At 37.4% G+C, this 18,522-nt stretch overlaps 2 protein-coding genes and 2 pseudogenes across 3 annotated transcripts; 2 read left to right on the top strand and 2 right to left on the bottom strand.

Annotated features, from left to right (window-relative positions):
* Positions 1-4,599: 4,599 nt before the first annotated feature.
* Positions 4,600-5,049, bottom strand: LOC149224195 (phenylalanine ammonia-lyase pseudogene; annotated as a pseudogene).
* Positions 5,050-7,289: 2,240 nt separating this feature from the next.
* On the top strand, positions 7,290-9,064 carry LOC149224194 (peptide-N4-(N-acetyl-beta-glucosaminyl)asparagine amidase A pseudogene; annotated as a pseudogene).
* A 542-nt stretch (positions 9,065-9,606) lies between these two features.
* LOC149224193 (uncharacterized) lies at positions 9,607-11,655 on the bottom strand. 2 transcript variants are annotated; one of them, XM_089386028.1, is made up of 4 exons: positions 10,921-11,655; positions 10,579-10,784; positions 10,274-10,360; positions 9,607-10,061 (listed from the first exon to the last, which is right to left on the bottom strand). In XM_089386028.1, exons 1-3 carry the CDS (start codon positions 11,005-11,007, stop codon positions 10,300-10,302), a joined length of 354 nt encoding a protein of 117 aa, XP_089242154.1. In that variant the 5' UTR covers positions 11,008-11,655; the 3' UTR covers positions 9,607-10,061; positions 10,274-10,299. The 2 variants fall into 2 exon arrangements, with proteins under 2 accessions (XP_089242154.1, XP_089242153.1); XM_089386027.1 differs by lacking the exon at positions 9,607-10,061 and having other exon boundaries at positions 10,138-10,360.
* LOC149224192 (beta-galactosidase 9-like) lies at positions 9,962-16,244 on the top strand. Its single transcript, XM_089386029.1, has 4 exons — positions 9,962-10,141; positions 14,223-14,322; positions 15,904-16,083; positions 16,174-16,244. The coding sequence occupies exons 2-4, from the start codon at positions 14,284-14,286 to the stop codon at positions 16,228-16,230; spliced, it is 276 nt and encodes a 91-aa protein (XP_089242155.1). The 5' UTR covers positions 9,962-10,141; positions 14,223-14,283; the 3' UTR covers positions 16,231-16,244.
* Positions 16,245-18,522: the final 2,278 nt, after the last annotated feature.

Genomic DNA, 18,522 nt, shown 5'->3' with positions numbered 1-18,522 from the left:
TTATAATTGTTTACAAATATATAAATTAATTTAAATATATTTCTTTTATTTCTTTTATATATAAATAATTTTTTATTATACATTATGTTTCTTTTCTATATTTATTTATTATACATTGTGTAGATAGGTAGTACTTCCAAAGATTAACCCAAACTATATTGAAGTATGACTCTACGGTAAATGAAGATATTCTCGCAAAAGCATGGGTGGTCCTTCGAAATGATTAAATTGATAATATAGCAAGAGGGGTTGCAGGGCAGCTAGTCCCTGCCCTATATGGATGTTCAAAGCAATATTAAGCAATGTTTAACCTGCTCTAACCGGGAAGCAAAAGGATTTTGCCTGATTGACGCTTGAAGGCCATGTTCTGCAATGGTGTTAGGTGCTTCAAGGAAGCTTTGGCTGGAGTGAATCTCCTTGCTACTGAACAACATTACTAAGCTCACTTGATACAAATGGTTTCATGGATCTGTAAGCCTGTGTGCCCCGACTCAAGAGACTAGTTAAACTCATTAGACAGGTGAGCCCACTACACCACTGAGGACTAGCGCCTTACCTCTGGACGCCCCTATCTATATATGGCGACCAAACTAGACGCGCAAAGGAAAGCTACTGATTTTTCGATTGGATTTGGAATTGCTCAATCTCAATATGCTATTTTGACCGCCTTACCTTAGCTATAATAAAGCAATACATAAGGAAGAATATACCAAGATATTATTTGAATGGGTAGCTATAGAAAAGAGACAATGTGTAGGGTTAACTATAGTTATTGAGAGGGTGGAAGGCAAGTTGGGATTCTGTCAACTAGTTCTGGTCCATCGAAGGGTTCAAACAATGCTTTGCCTGCAGCAACATGTTTGATAAACCATTCGCTGTCACATTGTGCTTCTTGTACACATACGTGATGAAATAGATTCGAAGGCACTTGCAATTTCCTTTAATTGATCACTCAAATTGGACATTAAAAGTTGATTTCAAAGATAGATACAGGCTACAACTCCATCCCTGCATTCTTCAACCAATGCTTTGCCTACAACAACTAGATTGAGAAAGAATTTGTTGTCACATTGTGCTTCTTGTACACATGCGTGATGAAATAGATTCGAAGGCCTTAAATTGGTATTAAGAAACTAATCAATAACATTCAACCATCTTTTAACCAGTCTTTAGTCCCCATATACTTGAAAATGAGATAAGCTACTATCGAGAGCACATTTTAGGAGTCTAAGATTCATGAGTTCATGAGTCCGGCTCCTAATCCTACTTCATTTGAAAAAAATGTTTAAACACAGAACTGTTATAGTTCATACTATCATAGGGCCCTGGCATGCCCCATTAAAACAAACCCATGCTTTCTCTTTATATATGACATCAAGATCTTTATTACCCTTTGAGGTTTATTTAATGATGTTAATGTTGTTGTGTGGTTGCACTAGTGTTGTATTTCTTCATCATTGGCTATGTCCTACATAGTTGTAGGGAATTTTCTTCTATGCGGTTGTTGGCCTCTTAACATTTTTTTTTAATGTAAAGTTATAATGTATCTAGAATGGAAAATAGGTTAGGCAGATCTACATTCAAAACCCAACTGCTAGGGAAATGGAAACTGCTTAAACTCCAACCAAAACAGAAAAACTATGGGCACTAGATCCACTGGCACAAAAGTTCGGAAATAAGAACAACCTACAGAAATTCAAAACGGTGGATGAGCCCTTCTAATCCTGCATAAAATAGAGCCCTGGAAACAAGGAGATCAAGAATATTTGCAGCACACCCAGTCACATATCTTTGTATTAACAGGAAAGAAAGAGGACCTTACCTGATGCAATGGACTTGAATAAGAAACTATAGGGACAGACAGAGATCGACACACATCATTGCACTCTGGGGATTTTCCAAATTGGTGATAGCCAACAACAATAGTGAACAGGGGTCCTAATACCACACCTTCACTCCACTGTCCTTACAGTAACACAAGGGAACCAAGGCAAGGAATATGTGTATTTTGCTCTGAGTCTACTGCTATCAAATCTTCTGTTGTCGAGCCTGCTAATCACGCTGCACCACAACAAGAAGGGGAATGCATGTACGAGTGACCTGTGGATGGATTAAACCTATTTTCTTAGCTGATTGGCTAGCCTTGGACAAATTGTATCTCTACTTTGCAGATAGAAAATTGTGGCCACTGGAAGTTTTCTCCCTTCTTCAAAATTTTCATTAACCATGTGTTATTTGAAAATCTGAAATTCAGTAGTTAGGGTCATTTTGCATGTTGTAGCCTACAGATGGTTTACATAAACTACTTGAAAGGTTTCAACTTTCACACAGATAGATAGCCAATGGACCAGATCAGGGTGCATCTGATTGTCATTATTGTAATCATCTACAGCATGGTAATACACATTGAACAAAATAGGCCTGAAAGGGAAGTAAGTTGGGGATCTCTCTTACCATCCTTGTTTGATTGATCGTTGAACTCTTTAAAAGGTTGTTTTCCAAGCCTGTATTTCTGCAAATTAAACAAAATAATAAAACAAGTCAAATTCCTACCAATGTGTGAGATTTAAGCAAAATAATAAAACGAGTTAAATCCCTATCAATGTGTAAGATTCATAACAAGATGAAATGCAAACTTGTACCAAACTAGCATGTGAACATTCAGAGTCCATACGGTTGACAGTTCTACTCAACTCCAGTGAAAGAAGTGCATGTAACATAAGAAATTGAACTAGACTCGAGTTTGCAAACTTAATTCTATGAATCTCTTTTTTCTCCTTTTCATTTATAACCATTGATCAATGTTAAGCATTTCATTTATAATCATCAATCAATGTTGTAGATTTCATTAAGTCAAAAATCAAACAGTTGCATGACTATGACCTCAAACATTTACATTGAAAATAATTCATCAAATGGCAGGTAGCTGAAGATGACTTTTCAGGTGGTAAAGTGTAATCCGTTTCACGCCCATGGCTATCATGATAGTCTTTGGAGTGGCCTCTGTGAGTCAATACCAATTATGAGAGAGCATAGCAAATAGATGGATGCCCTTTTTCGAAGTGCCGAAAAATTAGGTAGGAGGGGAAGTAAGGAACATAGTAAGAATGTTCTAAATCTAGGAGAAAATGAGAAAGACCCATCCACGATAAGAAGTAATAGAAATTAAACAAAGCTAATTATGTGGGCTAAAATCAAAGAGATTGTACATAAATTTAACAGAATTGAGGAGGAGAACGAGTATATCATTCTGGGCTTAATTTTAGTCTCGGAATTTAATTAAGAATTGCATATCAAAAGAGCTAATTATATGAAATTACAAAAATCAAATAAATTCCTATAGATCATCACTAGGCTAATCTAATTTACTCTGTAATCAAAAAAGGAAATGGATACAGATACAAAGAGACTACCATCTATAGAAATTACTAGAATTGAAGAGTATAACACCTTATCCAGCTGGGATTGAACCCTTGCACACGCCAGCTGATTCGAAAAGCACGGTGGAGAATACCATCTCGTGTAATTTGTGCAGACCTTGCTGACTGGGCTATTGTGATTTTTTTCATTTATAATCAACAACTAAAAAAACACAGATCGAAGAGATTGTACAGAAATTGAACAGAATTGAGGAGGAGAATAAGGATATCTTTCCATGCTTCAGTATAGTCCAATATCTCCTTGCCCAGTTGGGATTGAACCCTTCCACATGCCAACTGATTCGAAAAGCATGGTGAATAATATCATCTCATGTAGGTGGGATCGAATTCTAATTCGAATATTGATGTAATATATGTAGCGCAGGCGGCCCTGGGAGGAGGCGGAACAGGGGAGGGAAGGAATGCACAAAACAAAGATTCGGACAAAGAATGGAGATAAAAGATGAACAACTGAATTCAACAGCCAGGATCTTCTGGACTTGCAGTTAAGCGATTGCACGATTTGAAAAGATTCCCATCCATGATGGGAGTTGGACGAGCATCGTGCCAATCTCTGTATCTATTCTTACTCATCTAATTACATTTTATTTGAGAGTATTATTTTCAAGTTTGACTTTCTATTTGATCATTTCAAGATTTAAGGATTACCCAGTGAATTTTTTTAAAATAAGCTATAACAAAAATTAAAGAGAGTGTTGCGTACCTGTATTCTGGCGCCCACCAGTCCTTTGTTTTGTCCCTTGAATCCTGTCAAGAGCATGTAGTTGAAAAGATAAAAATGCTGAAAATGAAGTTCACAACACATACAGGAGGTAGTAATCATGTGGTTGCATCATGGATATCTAATCAAATTAATAATCTTTATTTAGAAATAAAGTGCATTCAATCTACGATAATGTTTCAACATGCATTTTGACAGATGTCATTAGTAAGGTTACACGTTTTCTTTCCTATCATTCAGTCAGGTTACACGTTTTATTTCCTACTTGTAATTATTCTGTTGTGTTGCAAGAAAATTATAACCCTTAAGGGGACTGCTTGCTCTCAGTTTAGGAGAGAGCTAACATGTTTCCTTACTCCTAATGCTCAACTCTTCAAGTCGCAAGGTCGAAGCAACAAGCAGGTCCAGGACTATTTCATTTCATCTCCCAGCCCGAGTTTATTCGAGCCATCCTAGCCAATTTCCGAAGTCGGCTTTTCGAAGAGCTTCCATGGCATCCAACAGGTGGCCGTCGGGTGAGAAGGCTTTTGATTTGGGGCGAGCGGTGAGCAATCCAACAATGTAGGAGAGGGGAACCAGATCCCCTAAGGCAGTGATTGTTCCTCTGAGAGGCAACTTGGGTGCAATGTCGTTTGTCCGAACCAGCATGGCCCCCTTTGTGTATTCTGCAGGTAGGCACAAATGTTCCTTCCCCATGATGCCCGCATTGAGGAAATAGATTAACTCTTTCTGGAGATCCGCTGCATTGTCGGTTTTACGGTAGGAGGTAGCTCCAAAGCCAGTTGTAACACCATAGGTGTCGGTTCCCCTGGAATCATTTTTGGCCACCCACTGGTATCTCCTCTCGACTCTCTCCTTGGCACTCACCTCATCTAGCTCCACTCTCATGCCCACCCTACGCACTGTGCGACCCAGACTTGTTCAAGACTTACAGGTAAGTAAAGCAGACATTAGAGTTTATTCGAGCCATCCTAGCCAATTTATGAAGTCAGATTTCGGAGAACTTCCATGGCATCCAACAGGTGGCCGTCAGGCGAGAGGGCTTTTGAGTTGCGGCGAATGGTGAGAAATCCGGCAATGTAGGGAGGGGAACCAGATCCCATGAGGTAGTGATTGTTCCTCTCATATTTATTTCTTTCGTTGAGCAATAGCAAGCTACCCAGATATCAGACTATCCATCATACCACACAGAGACACGCTTTGTAAGCAAAAAGATACACTTTGAATTCAATTGATCAACCAACAAAGCAAATAGAGGTGTACCAGGCAGAATTTCATAGAGCGATAGCTAGCCGCTCAGAGACTGAGACATTATAGGCAACTTCAAGGAGGTTAGTTTGCCAAATCCAAAGCCAGTCGTTTACCTTGAACTATTCATTGGAGATACAAGTCCAGTTCACCGAGATGATCTCACCTCTGCCCTGTGCATTGTGTGACCCAGACTTGATAAAGACTTACAGTTAAGTAAAGCAAATATTAGAGAACCAAGAAACCAATCACTCATTTCTTTAACCAGATTCTATAAATAGCGTTCATAGCCTCAGCGCCGACTTTGTCTTTTGGTAAAATAGGAAAGTTGTTGCATAGAGAATACAGATCCTGATTGGCTTGACAAGTAGAGTAGTACATGGATGGCTTGACAAACAAGTAGAGTAGTACATGCAGATCGCGGATGACTCATGTTCTGCCACTGCCACCTAGCCAGCTCCTTGTTATGTCTTGCTATCTTACAAGCCTGTTCCTGAGCTTGAGCTAACATTTAATGCCATCGACTAATGTCAACATTAGATTAGGTAGTCTTTTCATGAGTTTGAAAATATCAAGCAAACAAAAAAATTAAACCTATTCTTTTAGCTTCGGAATTAGCTTTGATCCTCCGGAAGATGCCAAATAACATGATAAATCAATATGTCTTTACAAACTTTGTTTATAGTTAATAAGTCAAGACTAACAAACAGCTCATATAATACTAAACTCATAATTTCCAATTACTATAATCTCATGTCGGGACACCAAGAAATACTGCATCTCCCTGTATTAAATATTTACACTCATTTATTCACACTATATCCTTTAGTATAATAATTAATATATTTTATATTTTTATAAATTTTATTTTAATTTGCCTTTTTATTAATCTAATGAATGGTCTCTTTCACTAACTTAGAAGCATGTTTCCTCATCGTCATAATTAATATATAATAATCTTTACAAATTTTATTTTATTTTACCTATTTGCTCACCTACTCAATTTGCCTATTCAAAATCACGCGAGTCAAACGTGCATTAAATATGCTTCTTTCATGGGTGGTCCTTCGAAATTATTAAATTGATAATATAATAATATTGCATCTCCTTTACACTTTTTTATTCACACCATATCCCTTAGTATAATAATTAATATATATTATTTTTTATAAATTTTATTTTATTTGGCCTTTTTATTACACCATATCCCTTAGTATAATAATTAATATATATTATTTTTTATAAATTTTATTTTATTTGGCCTTTTTATTAATCTAATGAAGTCTTTCTTTCACTACCTTAGAAGCATGTTTCCTCATCGTAATAATTAATATATAATAATCTTTACAAATTTTATTTTATTTCACCTATCTGCTAACGTACTCAATTTGCTAACTTAGAAACCTATTCAAAATCACGCGAGTCAAACGTTCATTGAATATATCTTTGTCTGCATAAAGATTCGTTCAACGTACTCAATTTGCTAACGTAGAAACCTATTCAAAATCACGCGAGTCAAACGTTCATTGAATATATCTTTTTCTGCATAAAGATTCGTTCAACGTACTCAATTTGCTAACTTAGAAACCTATTCAAAATCACGCGAGTCAAACGTTCATTGAATATATCTTTGTCTGCTTAAAGATTCGTTCAACGTACTCATTTTGCTAGCTTAGAAACCTATTCAAAATCACGCGAGTCAAACGTTCATTGAATATATCTTTGTCTGCATAAAGATTCGTTCAACGTACTCAATTTGCTAACTTAGAAACCTATTCAAAATCACGCGAGTCAAACGTTCATTGAATATATCTTTGTCAAAATCACGCGAGTCAAACGTTCATTGAATATATCTTTGTCTGCAACTGCGTCAAAAAGTATTACTATCCTGCCATCGGTATAAATGAACCTGGCTGTTTCTATTATAAAGCACTGGGAAAGTACCCAACATTGATCAGTAGCCTGTGTTGAATTCTGCATTTATTACAGACAATGGAGATCCATTGGCAGATGCTGGTGATGCTACTGGTGGCGACTCGAACTCTTGCCATCGTTCATGGACGGAGGCCGAGGGAGGTCTCTACTTCCTCGGCTCGACCTTCAAGAAACCTGGTAAATCTGTCTCCCTCTCAAGGCAATCCAAAGGTAATTTTTGAAGTTACAAAGCCCATCGAGGTTCCCAAGGAGAAGCCATGCTCTGTCCAACTGTTAGACCACGATTTTGCGTTCACTTATACTCAGCCTCCGGTTAGAGTAAATTATACGCCACCCCCAAATTGTCAGAAGAATTGGACGAAAGTGGTGATGGAGTGGAAGGGAACGTGTGATGGGAATCAGTATGACCGAATTGCAGGCGTGTGGTTGAATGGAGTGGAGATCCTGCGCACTTCTACAGCAGAACCTATTGAAGTAGCGATTGAATGGACCATTCAGAAGGACATTACTAAGTATTCTTCATTGTTAGATAAGCCTCAAATCCTTGAAGTCTGGCTTGGTAACTTAGTTAATAACATATATACTGGGGTTTATCATGTCAATATAACATTTCACTTTTATGGAGATTATGGGAAAAAAGGGTTAGATAACTCAGGGTTTGCAGATTCGATTCTGCCCATTTCGCTTCCTAATACTCAGATAATGGGCTCATGGTTTCAAATAAATAATTCATCTGATGTGCAGTCAAAGTCGTTGCAACTACCACCTAACACTTACAAGGCAGTTTTGGAGATTTTTGTTGCTGGCCAAGAAGATGATGAGTTCTGGTACACGAGTTCCAGTGGTAATGGGCCTTTTAGAGAAGTGGTAGTCTTTATCGATGGTGTCCTTGTAGGTGCTGTGTGGCCTTATCCTGTGATTTTCACAGGAGGGTTTCATCCATACTACTGGCAACCTGTTGTTGGTATTGGGGCATTTGATCTGCCCAGCTATGAGATTGAGGTTACACCATTTTTGGGGAAACTGTTGGACGGAAAAGAGCACACATTCGGTTTCGGCGTGACCAATGCTATGACCGTTTGGTATGTGGATGCTAATTTGCAACTGTGGCTTGATGAGAAGTCTAGCAGTGTCAGAGGGCAATTGATTGGACACGAGGAGCCGAAGTTGGAGTTGTCTTTTGGGCCAAACCCCGATGGATCATTTCACACATCTGCGAATAGGACGATCTCTTCCTCTGGCTGGGTAGAATCCTCTCATGGAAAGCTCATTACTAATACTTCGCAAGTGTTCAAGTATGATAATTTAATGACAAAGTATGGAGATGTGCAGCAAACAACAACAACCAATAGCAGGGTTATTCTAGCGGCAGCCACAGGAATAGTACTATCCTCTAAAGTTGACGTCGTTTTTCCCTTATATCTGGATTCTTCTTATTCGAACATTGCACACGCATTTAATAAAAATGTATCCGTTGTTTCCCCTAATGGTAGCTTCTTCAGCTCTCTGAATAATACTCAAAATACAGGGGAGAGCATGCAACAGATGTACAATTATCAAAGCACTGATGGATGCTTTTCCTGGAAAGTTAACGTAAGCAACTCTGAAATTGTTTCAAACTCGACAGACACTTCCTGCGGCAAGACATACTAATCTTGCGAGAGATGTTTGTTTCTTCCCAGTTCCGCAGCTAGCAAATTAGTTTGCAGTTTTCTTCCCAGTGTCTTGAAACAATTTCCTTTCTCTCATTTTTAACATCTGTATGTTTTTTCTTTGAAGTTGTTGGATAATAGTGTAATGTTATAAAGATTTTAAATTTGAATAACCTTTTAGATCAAAATTCAAGCTCAACAATTTCTTAACATTAGATCAAAATTCAAGCTCAACAATTTCTTAACATCTAACTGTTTAAAGTTTATGGGACTTAGAAATTGGATTAATTTTACATTTTTAGATATCGAAACATCGTTGAAACTCAAATTTCACAAATGACAGTTGCTCTTATTATATATAATCTGAAGTAGTTATATACAACCGTTACTAAACACCTACTAAACACCTTATGTATTGACAAGTATGAGTTTTTTCCTTTCGCTCTACATTCAATTAGAACATTATTAGTCCCTGCCTGGGACTAATAGCGATGGATCCAGCGATGGATCCAGCGTTGACCGCATATTACGCATATTAATCCCCTGTTTGATAAAAAATAAAAAATAAAATTGATGTACATCACAATTTTAACCAAAGTTTTCATATTAGAAAATAATATAAAATTTATTACTTAATTTCTGATTGGACAACAAAGTTGAGAGTCTTATTGCGGGTTTTGCAGCTTTCAAAAAGCTCATGTTGGGGTAAAAGTAAGATATCCAAAGTTTGCTGAACTGAACATTTTATGGAAAGCACAACTTAGTTTGTCCTAAGTTTTTGGTACCTGTTCTCCGTGTCTGGCATGCAGTGTCCTGCATCCTGCAAGTGCCAGTGAAGTGTGCCAGATGTTTGGTGGTCTAGATGTTTAGACCAGGTGACAGTGAAGTGTGCCAAATGTTTGGTGGTCTAGAAATGCTTTCTCTGGAGTAAGTTGGAGGAGTTTGGTGGGAGGAGTTTGGTGGTCTAGAAATGCTTTCTCTGGAGTAAGTTCGATGGAGTAAGTTCGAGGAGTAGAGGAGCGAAGCAGAGAGTGTCGACCAGCTAGTTTGAGGAGCAGAGACACTCTGCAAAAGAGAATATTACCTTAGAACACGCCTAACAGACAGGCCCACAACTACTACTCATCTGTTCAATCCGGACTCAGGTAAGCTTCTGTTATATTCATGTCATTATTCTTCCCAACAGAAATTCAGGTAAGCTTCTGTTATATTCATGTCATTATTCTTCCCAACAGAAATATATATTGGGATCATACCAGTTGATGAGTCGATTTTACCAGTTGATCTCAGGAGCATGACAGCCTCAGAAAAACCTAACGCAACGCAGAAAAGCAGGTTGCCCTTGCACCGGAAAATAGAGAACCCTGCGTAGAAATAAAGGCATGACAGTCTCAGTGTCGATTTTCTAGAAAACCCTGAAGCAACGCAGAAAACCAGGTTGCCGTTGCCCTGGAAAAATAGAGAACCTAGGCATGACACGGTGGTTGGAGTAATTTTCCAACATTTTAAACACTACTACGGTTCTATCTACCTTTGTCAAGAAAATTGAAGGAGGAATAGGGTTTTCCCATTCGATACTTACCTGCCCTGTAAGATGTTGTGCTCCTGGATAATGCTTTCCATAAGGAACGTTGGCTTTGCCCGGATACTGGAAGCTAAGGCATATCTATTAGGCGCCCCGGTGCCGGATGGAACAAAAATGCACCATTCAACATTAGGTCTTTCACCGATCTCCAATTCTACTGCATCTATCCATCCGTCCCCCGCTACATCCGGCTTTTTGGTTCCCTGAAATCCATTCCGGGTTTCAATGTCGAATTCACTCTGAGGAACAAACATGAACTTGGAAATTATTGATCAAGAATTTAAGTATTTTAGTCTTTTATATTGGTCTGAATCCAGAAGAGCTAATGGGTCTTTGCACCTCCTTAACATTGCGCAGAAAACCAGGTTGCCCTTGCCCTGGAAAAATAGAGAACCTAGGCATGACAGTCTCAGTATCGATTTTCATTTCATAGAAATAAAAGCATGACAGTCTCAGTGTCGATTTTCCAGAAAACCTTAACGCAGCACAGAAAAGTTGCAAACCAGTAACCAGTAACCTTTTTCCCTACGCTTTCTGTTGTCCGCTACAGGCCTTTGTATGAGGGCCACAGACACCTTCAGTACCAGCTGCCTGCTTCCTGAATTCATCAACAAAAATTGCAAGTTCAGTTTTCGATCAAGAAACGGAATGTTCGTGCTACGGAAGCTTGAGGGCAATAAAAAATTTAGCCGCCCCTTGAGGGTACGATTCCGCTCCTCGGAGGAGCTACAGCGCTCCGGGACAGGCTTTCGTGAAAGCCCTGACTGACCAGGATTTGCCCTTGATTGATCGAAATCCTTGCCCACTGACCAGGATTTGCCCTTGATTGATCGAAATCCTTGCCCCTCCGTATTCATACTGCTTGATACAGCTCGGCTCGAGTTGAGTTATACTCATCCTTGCGGACAGGAAACAGATATGGCACTAAGTGACTAGGATAGAAACCCCCTACTAAAGAGATAGGGTGCGGCTCCAGCCACTCCTCCCGCCGCATTTCGAGCTGACTGATGTCTACGAATAACCGCCCCTCTCGGCCTCCTCTCCGTGCCACCTGGTTCGCATTATTGATGCCAGTAAAACTCTAAATAGAATGTTCGAAGCTAGCTAGCTAGCTGTCTGTTTTATGGCCGGATTGTTTTTGGCACCTGGCTCGCATTGTTGATGCCATTAAAACTCTAATCCTTTCTTCTTGTAAACATGGTCTCAAGCTTCCGTAGGAAACATGGTCTCAAGCTTCCCATTTAGACGAGGGTTTGCAAACTGAAGGTAGGAGGTAGACACGCTGGACATTCAAACGAGACGGAGGTAAAGTTGTGGGCCCCACGGTATTTTACCTGTTTCAAATATGTTTATGTATTATACATTTCTTTTTGCATGTGTGACAAGTGTCTATTTAAAAGCTTTGTCTTTACCTTGTTACTATAGAGTTTGTCTTTGGTTTTATACATTACGGTTTCAGACCAGTGAATTGGTATAGCGTTTGAGGTGCAGTGCAATTTGACAGCCTTTCCACTTCAATTGGCGATCTGTTGCAAATCGCGGTGTTCTGCTATGCGTTATTCTTTCACAATATTCACGTATAAAGAAAATGCTTGAATCAATTTGATAGACAGAACTGATATCCTTTCTTTACATATGCAACATATTGTTCTTAATGCCTTCCAGTTGATTGCATGGTTTCAAAGTAAAACACTGCGGTTTCAACAATGAAAGTAGAATATCAGCTTTGGCAATCAGCATCAAAGTTATTAGGGTGGTGTCATCCGCCTCTGTTCCTAGTGCCCTAGCTCCCTTTGTATAATGTTATCACAAGTTATGTAGCTTTGTAGCTTTGTAGTTATTATATATACATACCCCATAGCGAGTAGTGAGTAGTGTGACACTAGGAGCCAAACTGTGGGCAGTCCAAACCCGGAGGTGATGGAGCCCCGAAAGGCTCGGATGTGCCATCAAGACTAATGTCATTGACTTTTCGAAAAATGTTAGTTATCATTTCTCCGTTTGTTAGTTATTTTAATGTTTTAGTTTGAGTTCTGTTAGATCCCCACTATTTTCTTCATAAATTTGTTTTTAATGGTTTATCATATCACAAAGCCAGATTTTCATTTCCAGTTGTATTTCTCCCCACTCCAACTTTACCCTTTCAATGGTTATTTATATAGTGCATGAGTGATAAAGCGAAAACTTCTATGTCGATGTATGATGGGCCTATAAGCAAAAACATAACTTCCAAGAAAGAAGGGTTGTTCCTCTAGTTTATATTAGCGTAGCTCTCATTTTTAGTGCATTATATTGCTTACATAAGTCTTCAATGTTCCCAGTTTCATTTATTTCATGTTGATTATAATACTTTCTGTTTTACGTTGTGCGTCATTCCCCTGTTGTTTGAGGGTCCTAATCTCTCTTAGTTTCAGTTTTTAAACTTTTTTAAAAGAAATTTTTTTACTCTTTATTGGTTCATTTGATAAGATTCTTCCTTTTATATCTCTTCTACAAATGTGCATTTCCTCATTCAAGTTTTATTACAATGGAATGTAGCTGGTTTATGACACTCTGGAAAAATCTCATTGGTTTAGAAACCATGGTTGGAGGCATATATTCTACTAAATTTTGCAGGATTGCACCTGGTCCAAATCACATGAAACTGTGAGCCTTAGTGGGGTCTAAGAAATGCCCCTGCTTTACCAACTAATAAAGATTGGTAGCTAGTCGTTGTTTATTTACTATTTGTGAAGTCTATGTGTGGCTTTTTCTCTCAGATTTTGTTCATCTTATCATAGGCCTACCATTCTCTCACACTTAAGCGAGTAAAAATCTAGGTTCTAATTTAAAGCTTAGCTATCTAGCACAACCACAATATTGTGATAAATTAGTTGAAACTCGTAGTTGGATGTGGTCTGTAGTAAATGCATGTATCTTGTACCAGTTACATTTTGCAAATTATAATATCATTTTTACTGCTGGTAGTTTAAAATATGAAAACAATTATATGTGATTTATGTTTGTAGCACTATGTCTTAGAAGAGAACATGTTGGAGGTTGATTTCCCATGTGTCATGCCTAAAGTCATCCTAAAAGAATTTGGGCATGTTCAAAATTTCACAAATCTGATGGTCAAAGATGAGAAAATAAGAGTGTTTTATTGTGGCCACATAAGCTAAATGAATTGAAACAAATCTTGGTGGTTCTAGATGAGATTTCTGCTAAATATTTGGGTACAAAGATCAAAGAATATGGATTAACCACCTTGGATAAAAAAAAATAAATTATTCAGATCCCTCTCCATTCAATCTTATGTTTTCCATCTCTATATGCCCATCAGGATTGAGTCTAGGGTAAGCATTGTCCATGATGCCAACCTTCAACAATTTACCAAAATTTTAGAGTTGTTTCTTTAGTGCTATATGTCTTTCATAAAAGAAAATACATAAACAGAATTATGTTCTTTTTATGTTGTATTCCAAATGCAATAAATTCAGTAGTGCCGTTTAGAATCAGGGAAGATCTCTTATTTATTTATAAGAACATTGAGAAACCAATACCCTAAAAGATAATGATTCCCTTGTATTTTTCTATTTCTTAAAACTCAAATGAGATTATTGGTAAAGAGGTGTGTAATAGCTTTGAGTTTCATTCTACAGATTATCTACATTCAGAGACTGCAGAAGGTATTTTTTGTGAACTTCAAGGACCTTTATTACTATGACGGAAGCAAGCTTCGATTTGCAGATGCTCAAATTGGTTAGATCTTTAGAAATGAGGCTTACTATCTTTTTAATCATTTATTAATTTCGCTTCAAATCTGGTTTCTCATGCATGATTCAATTTCTCTCTTCCTGTATACATTTAATATGCATTATTACTATGGAATGACAATTAGTTGTAAACATTACAAATATCACCCCGTCAAGGGCTCTTGAGAGGATGATAATTCACACTTGTTAAGATTGACACTTTGTCAATCTTGATGATAAATCTCATCCAAAGTTCAAAGTGTTGTTGATTTGTAATTTGGGAAGAGAAAATGGCTCTAAAATCACCCTTAAAGATTTGTCTTTGGGAATCTGTTGCAAAGATCAGAAAGCTCTTTTGATGTCAACATGTATACAAATCACAATGGAATTTAATATTATGGTTAATAAGCTCAGATAAGTGCATCTTGTCAAATTCTTTATTAAGTCTAGTTAGTAGCCTACTATGACAATGTTATCTTAAATTATTTCTTTGTCATGCACCCATTGAAAATATCAAGCTTCCTTCTTATGGACAGGGCACTGTTAACAATGAGATGCTGGGGTACTTCATAGGATGGACCTATGTGTTTCTAATAGAACTTGTAATTGATAAGGAGTGTACGTGTTTCAATTAGAATTTATAGAAAAAAATGGCTCACCATGTTGCAAACTGTTGGGCTGTAGAAATAAAGTGTTCTTATGGACGGGTTGAATGTGTTGGTCTTGTTACAGATCTGCTTAGGAATTGAAGGAAAACACTGTAAGGTTTAAAGTAAATTTTGAGTTCTTGAATAATATATCTTTGAAAGTTACAAGCTTTTAATGCAAGTTATAATTAGTTTGTAAACATGTAATGGAACAGTAAAAATGTGATGTGCCTCTTTGTAGCCCATGAAACGTACCCAGAACCTAGCGAGGTAGAGGTTGGTAATATCAATGAATGCCCATGTTTCGTTATATACTTTCCTATAAAATAAATATTGTTGGTTTGCTGTGCCAAAATTAGTTATAACACGAATGAAGAGAGAGTTTGGGCTGGTATTTAAGAAGAATTACAAGATGATTTTCGAAGATTTAGAGGTGAATACTACCCATAATCATCCTATTCCAACCCATAATCATCTCATCTCCTGGTGCTACAAAATTACAAATTTGACCCCTGCCTCATGTGCCCCTGTGGCTACCTTAAGTTCCAAGAAATGTCATGGGAATGGGGCCTTGGTCAACAGTGTGGAACTCTTCACTCCGCATCATTAGTCCCGAGCAAGTTAGCAATAAAACGTTTCTACCTCAAAGGAACTCAATTCTGCCAAGGATTGTTTTCTGTCCTCAGCTTCAGTTCAGAAAATGTTCGTCACATACTGGTTTGAGATCACATTTACAGTGTTCTTAACATTGTAGGTCTATAATGTAAGATATATGATATGGGACCTTCTAAAGCACTAGCATTCTCTGTTTCAACTAATTATTGCAGTTGTATGGTTGCCTGAATTCTCTGTAAATAGTTGCAGTCAGCCAATATACATGAAACATGTTAATAGTTCAATATACTTACGAGTGCAAGCTGAGGATCCTCTGTTTTTTCCAGTTGGGCTGTGCAAACTATATGAACTTTAAAATGAATTTATGCTGTTTGAAGATGGAATTATGGCATACTGCTATACAAAATCTACTGATAACTAGCTATGATGAGAGAGCTTTGCTAATCAATGGACAGCCTACGTTATTAATTTCTGGCTCCGTACATTGCCCTCAAGGCACCGCAGAGGTTTGTACTGCATTTGGTATTATTTTACCTATGTTTCTGTTTATTGTTAACTGTACAATTTGCTTAATTTTTTTGCATGTTATTAAACAGATGTGGTCCAATCTTATTGCCAAGTCTAAAGACGGGGCAAAAATAACCACGCTGTAGTTATGTCTGAATTATGCCCTTTCTACGGCCATCTATATTCTGAACAGAGTACCTCCTGTTTAATAGATCGTTGAGCTTGTACAGCAGAAAAAACAAAAGCACCAAACGCTGAATGAGAAATGATTGATCTATTCTGCAAAAGATTAACAACAGCAACTTTTCCAAGTTCTACAATTCAGTGCAGCTCCTGCTTGAAATCTACTGATAACTAGCTATGATGAGAGAGCTTTGCTAATCAATTGACAATGTACTTTATTAATTTCTGGCTCCGTACATTGCCCTCGAAGCACTGCAGAGGTTTGTATTGCATTTGCTATTATTTTACCCATGTTTCTGTTTATTGTTAACTGTACAATTTGCTTAAATTTTTTTCATGTTATTAAATAGATGTGGTCCAATCTTATTGCAAGTCTAAAGACGAGGCAATAGATGTTATCCAGACATGTGTCTCTTGCAATGGGCATGAGCCAGAGCAACATCAGGTAATAACTATTTAAAATATTTTAACAATCTTGAAATGTATGTTTGACTTCGAACTGAACTCTGAATTGTTGATGATATCTGAAATGTATGTTTGACTTTTGAAGTTTTGGATTACTTATAGAGGTTCAAACTAATATATCTTTCCAATTGTACTCTAGAAATTTATTTTATTGAGGCAGTTTCTCGTGCTTGTGATATAGCTTGATTCTTGTTTGTGTTTTTCCAAATTGGGTCATTTTCAAAGATTGAGGCAGTGTCTTGTGCTTTTGCTGTAGCACGGTCTGTGCTTGTGTTTTTTCCAGTTGGGTTGTGCATTATTGTAATTTATTATATGCTTCCCCCAATTATTCCTATATTCTATCTAGATCAATATTGAGAGGAATGAAATGAACAAAGGCTGTAAATTGCCCCATAAGGCATGATCTTTGCTGTTATTGATTTGAACCTTACAAATGTCATCTTTTCTTGCACTTAGAACTGGGCTACCATATTTTTTTTAGAATCTAAACATGTCTTTCATAGACTGATTACTTGTCCTGTCTAGCCAATTGTTTGTGGTTGATAACTACTAAAATTCAGATAGTGCCCAACCAAGTTTGCCCTTTAAACTTTAATTTCCTATTAGTTACTGCCATACTTATTAGAATGGCTTGGACCCGCCAGAAAGTGAGTGTAATATAATCTGTTGCCCATAGTCCTTTTGTAAAATGCGACATCCATTTGATTAGGTTCATGCTCCCAGGTCTGCAGAATTTCCAAACACAGGATCTATACCATACTTGGTTATCTAGTATATGTTTAGGTAGGCTTGGGCATTGCCCAGAGAGTTCACAAAGATTTTTGGAAACAGTATAAAATAAATCAAAGGATATGGAGTAATCCTTGTAGTATATTAAACACATATAACCACACCTTAGCCATTTTATGTAAATTCTGTTTTGAAGTTTTGGATTACTTATAGATGTTCAAACTAATATTTCTTTCCAACTGTACTCTAGAAATTTATTTTATTGTGGCAGTTTCTCGTGCTTGTGATATAGTTTGATTCCTGTTTGTGTTTTTCCAAATTGGGTCATTTTCAAAGATTGAGGCAGTTTCTTGTGCTTTTGCTGTAGCATGGTCTGTGCTTGTGTTTTTTCTAGTTGGGTTGTGCATTATAGTAATTTATTATATGCTTCCCCCAATTATTCATATGTTCTATCTAGATCAATATTGAGAAGAAAACTTATAGCAATCATTCAGAGGGTATTATTTTATCTTCCATTGCATAGTTCAACTCACAGCTCCCCAAATGCTGAATGAGAAATGATTAATCCATTCTGCAGAAGACTAACAACAACAACTCATAGCTCCCCAAATGCTAAATGAGAAATGATTAATCCATTCTGTAGAAGACTAACAACAACAACTTTTCCAAGTTCTGCAATTCAGTCCAGCTCCTACTTCATGCAATCCATTTGCTGTTAGCTAACTTGCAGTTGTCCCTGCAGACCCCGGCAAGGACTACCGCCACGGCAGTGGCTCCTTGTTTTCTTTAACATGAACCATGGAAACAATTTCGCACAATAATTGCATAATGAATGCATATAGATATGAGTATTCCACAATGTATATGGCACTTTTTATTAATTATTTCCCTCAAGAGTAACAAGGGAAAGATGGTTAATTATTTGAAATTCCTACTTAATAATTTTCCTTTGTATTACGCTATAATTTCGTTTTCAAAGGATACCTTTAACAATTCTAATAGCAGAAAAAATATCTCCCAACATTGAAAATTTGTGTAGGTGAGGAGACACAAATTTTCAC

The sequence above is a fragment of the Pinus tabuliformis genome, chromosome Q (assembly GCF_031772625.1).
Source record: "Pinus tabuliformis cultivar Carrire ecotype Pingquan chromosome Q, CPIR1, whole genome shotgun sequence".
NCBI lineage: Eukaryota > Viridiplantae > Streptophyta > Pinopsida > Pinales > Pinaceae > Pinus > Pinus tabuliformis.
The sequence above is the reverse complement of the archived record's forward strand: the minus strand, read 5'-3'. Positions and strand labels throughout refer to the sequence as shown.

Excerpts from the sequence above, each read along its gene's own strand:
- LOC149224193 (XM_089386028.1), bottom strand. The coding sequence starts at position 11,007 with ATGAAAATCGATACTGAGACTGTCATGCCTAGGTTCTCTATTTTTCCA. Across the intron at positions 10,785-10,920 it reads TTCTGCGCAATGTTAAGGAG|GGAACCAAAAAGCCGGATGT; the intron begins GTGCAAAGACCC and ends AATGGATTTCAG. Across the intron at positions 10,361-10,578 it reads CACAACATCTTACAGGGCAG|GGTTCTCTATTTTCCGGTGC; the intron begins GTAAGTATCGAA and ends ATTTCTACGCAG.
- LOC149224192 (XM_089386029.1), top strand. The coding sequence starts at position 14,284 with ATGACGGAAGCAAGCTTCGATTTGCAGATGCTCAAATTG. Across the intron at positions 14,323-15,903 it reads ATTTGCAGATGCTCAAATTG|TTGGGCTGTGCAAACTATAT; the intron begins GTTAGATCTTTA and ends TGTTTTTTCCAG. Across the intron at positions 16,084-16,173 it reads GCCCTCAAGGCACCGCAGAG|ATGTGGTCCAATCTTATTGC; the intron begins GTTTGTACTGCA and ends GTTATTAAACAG.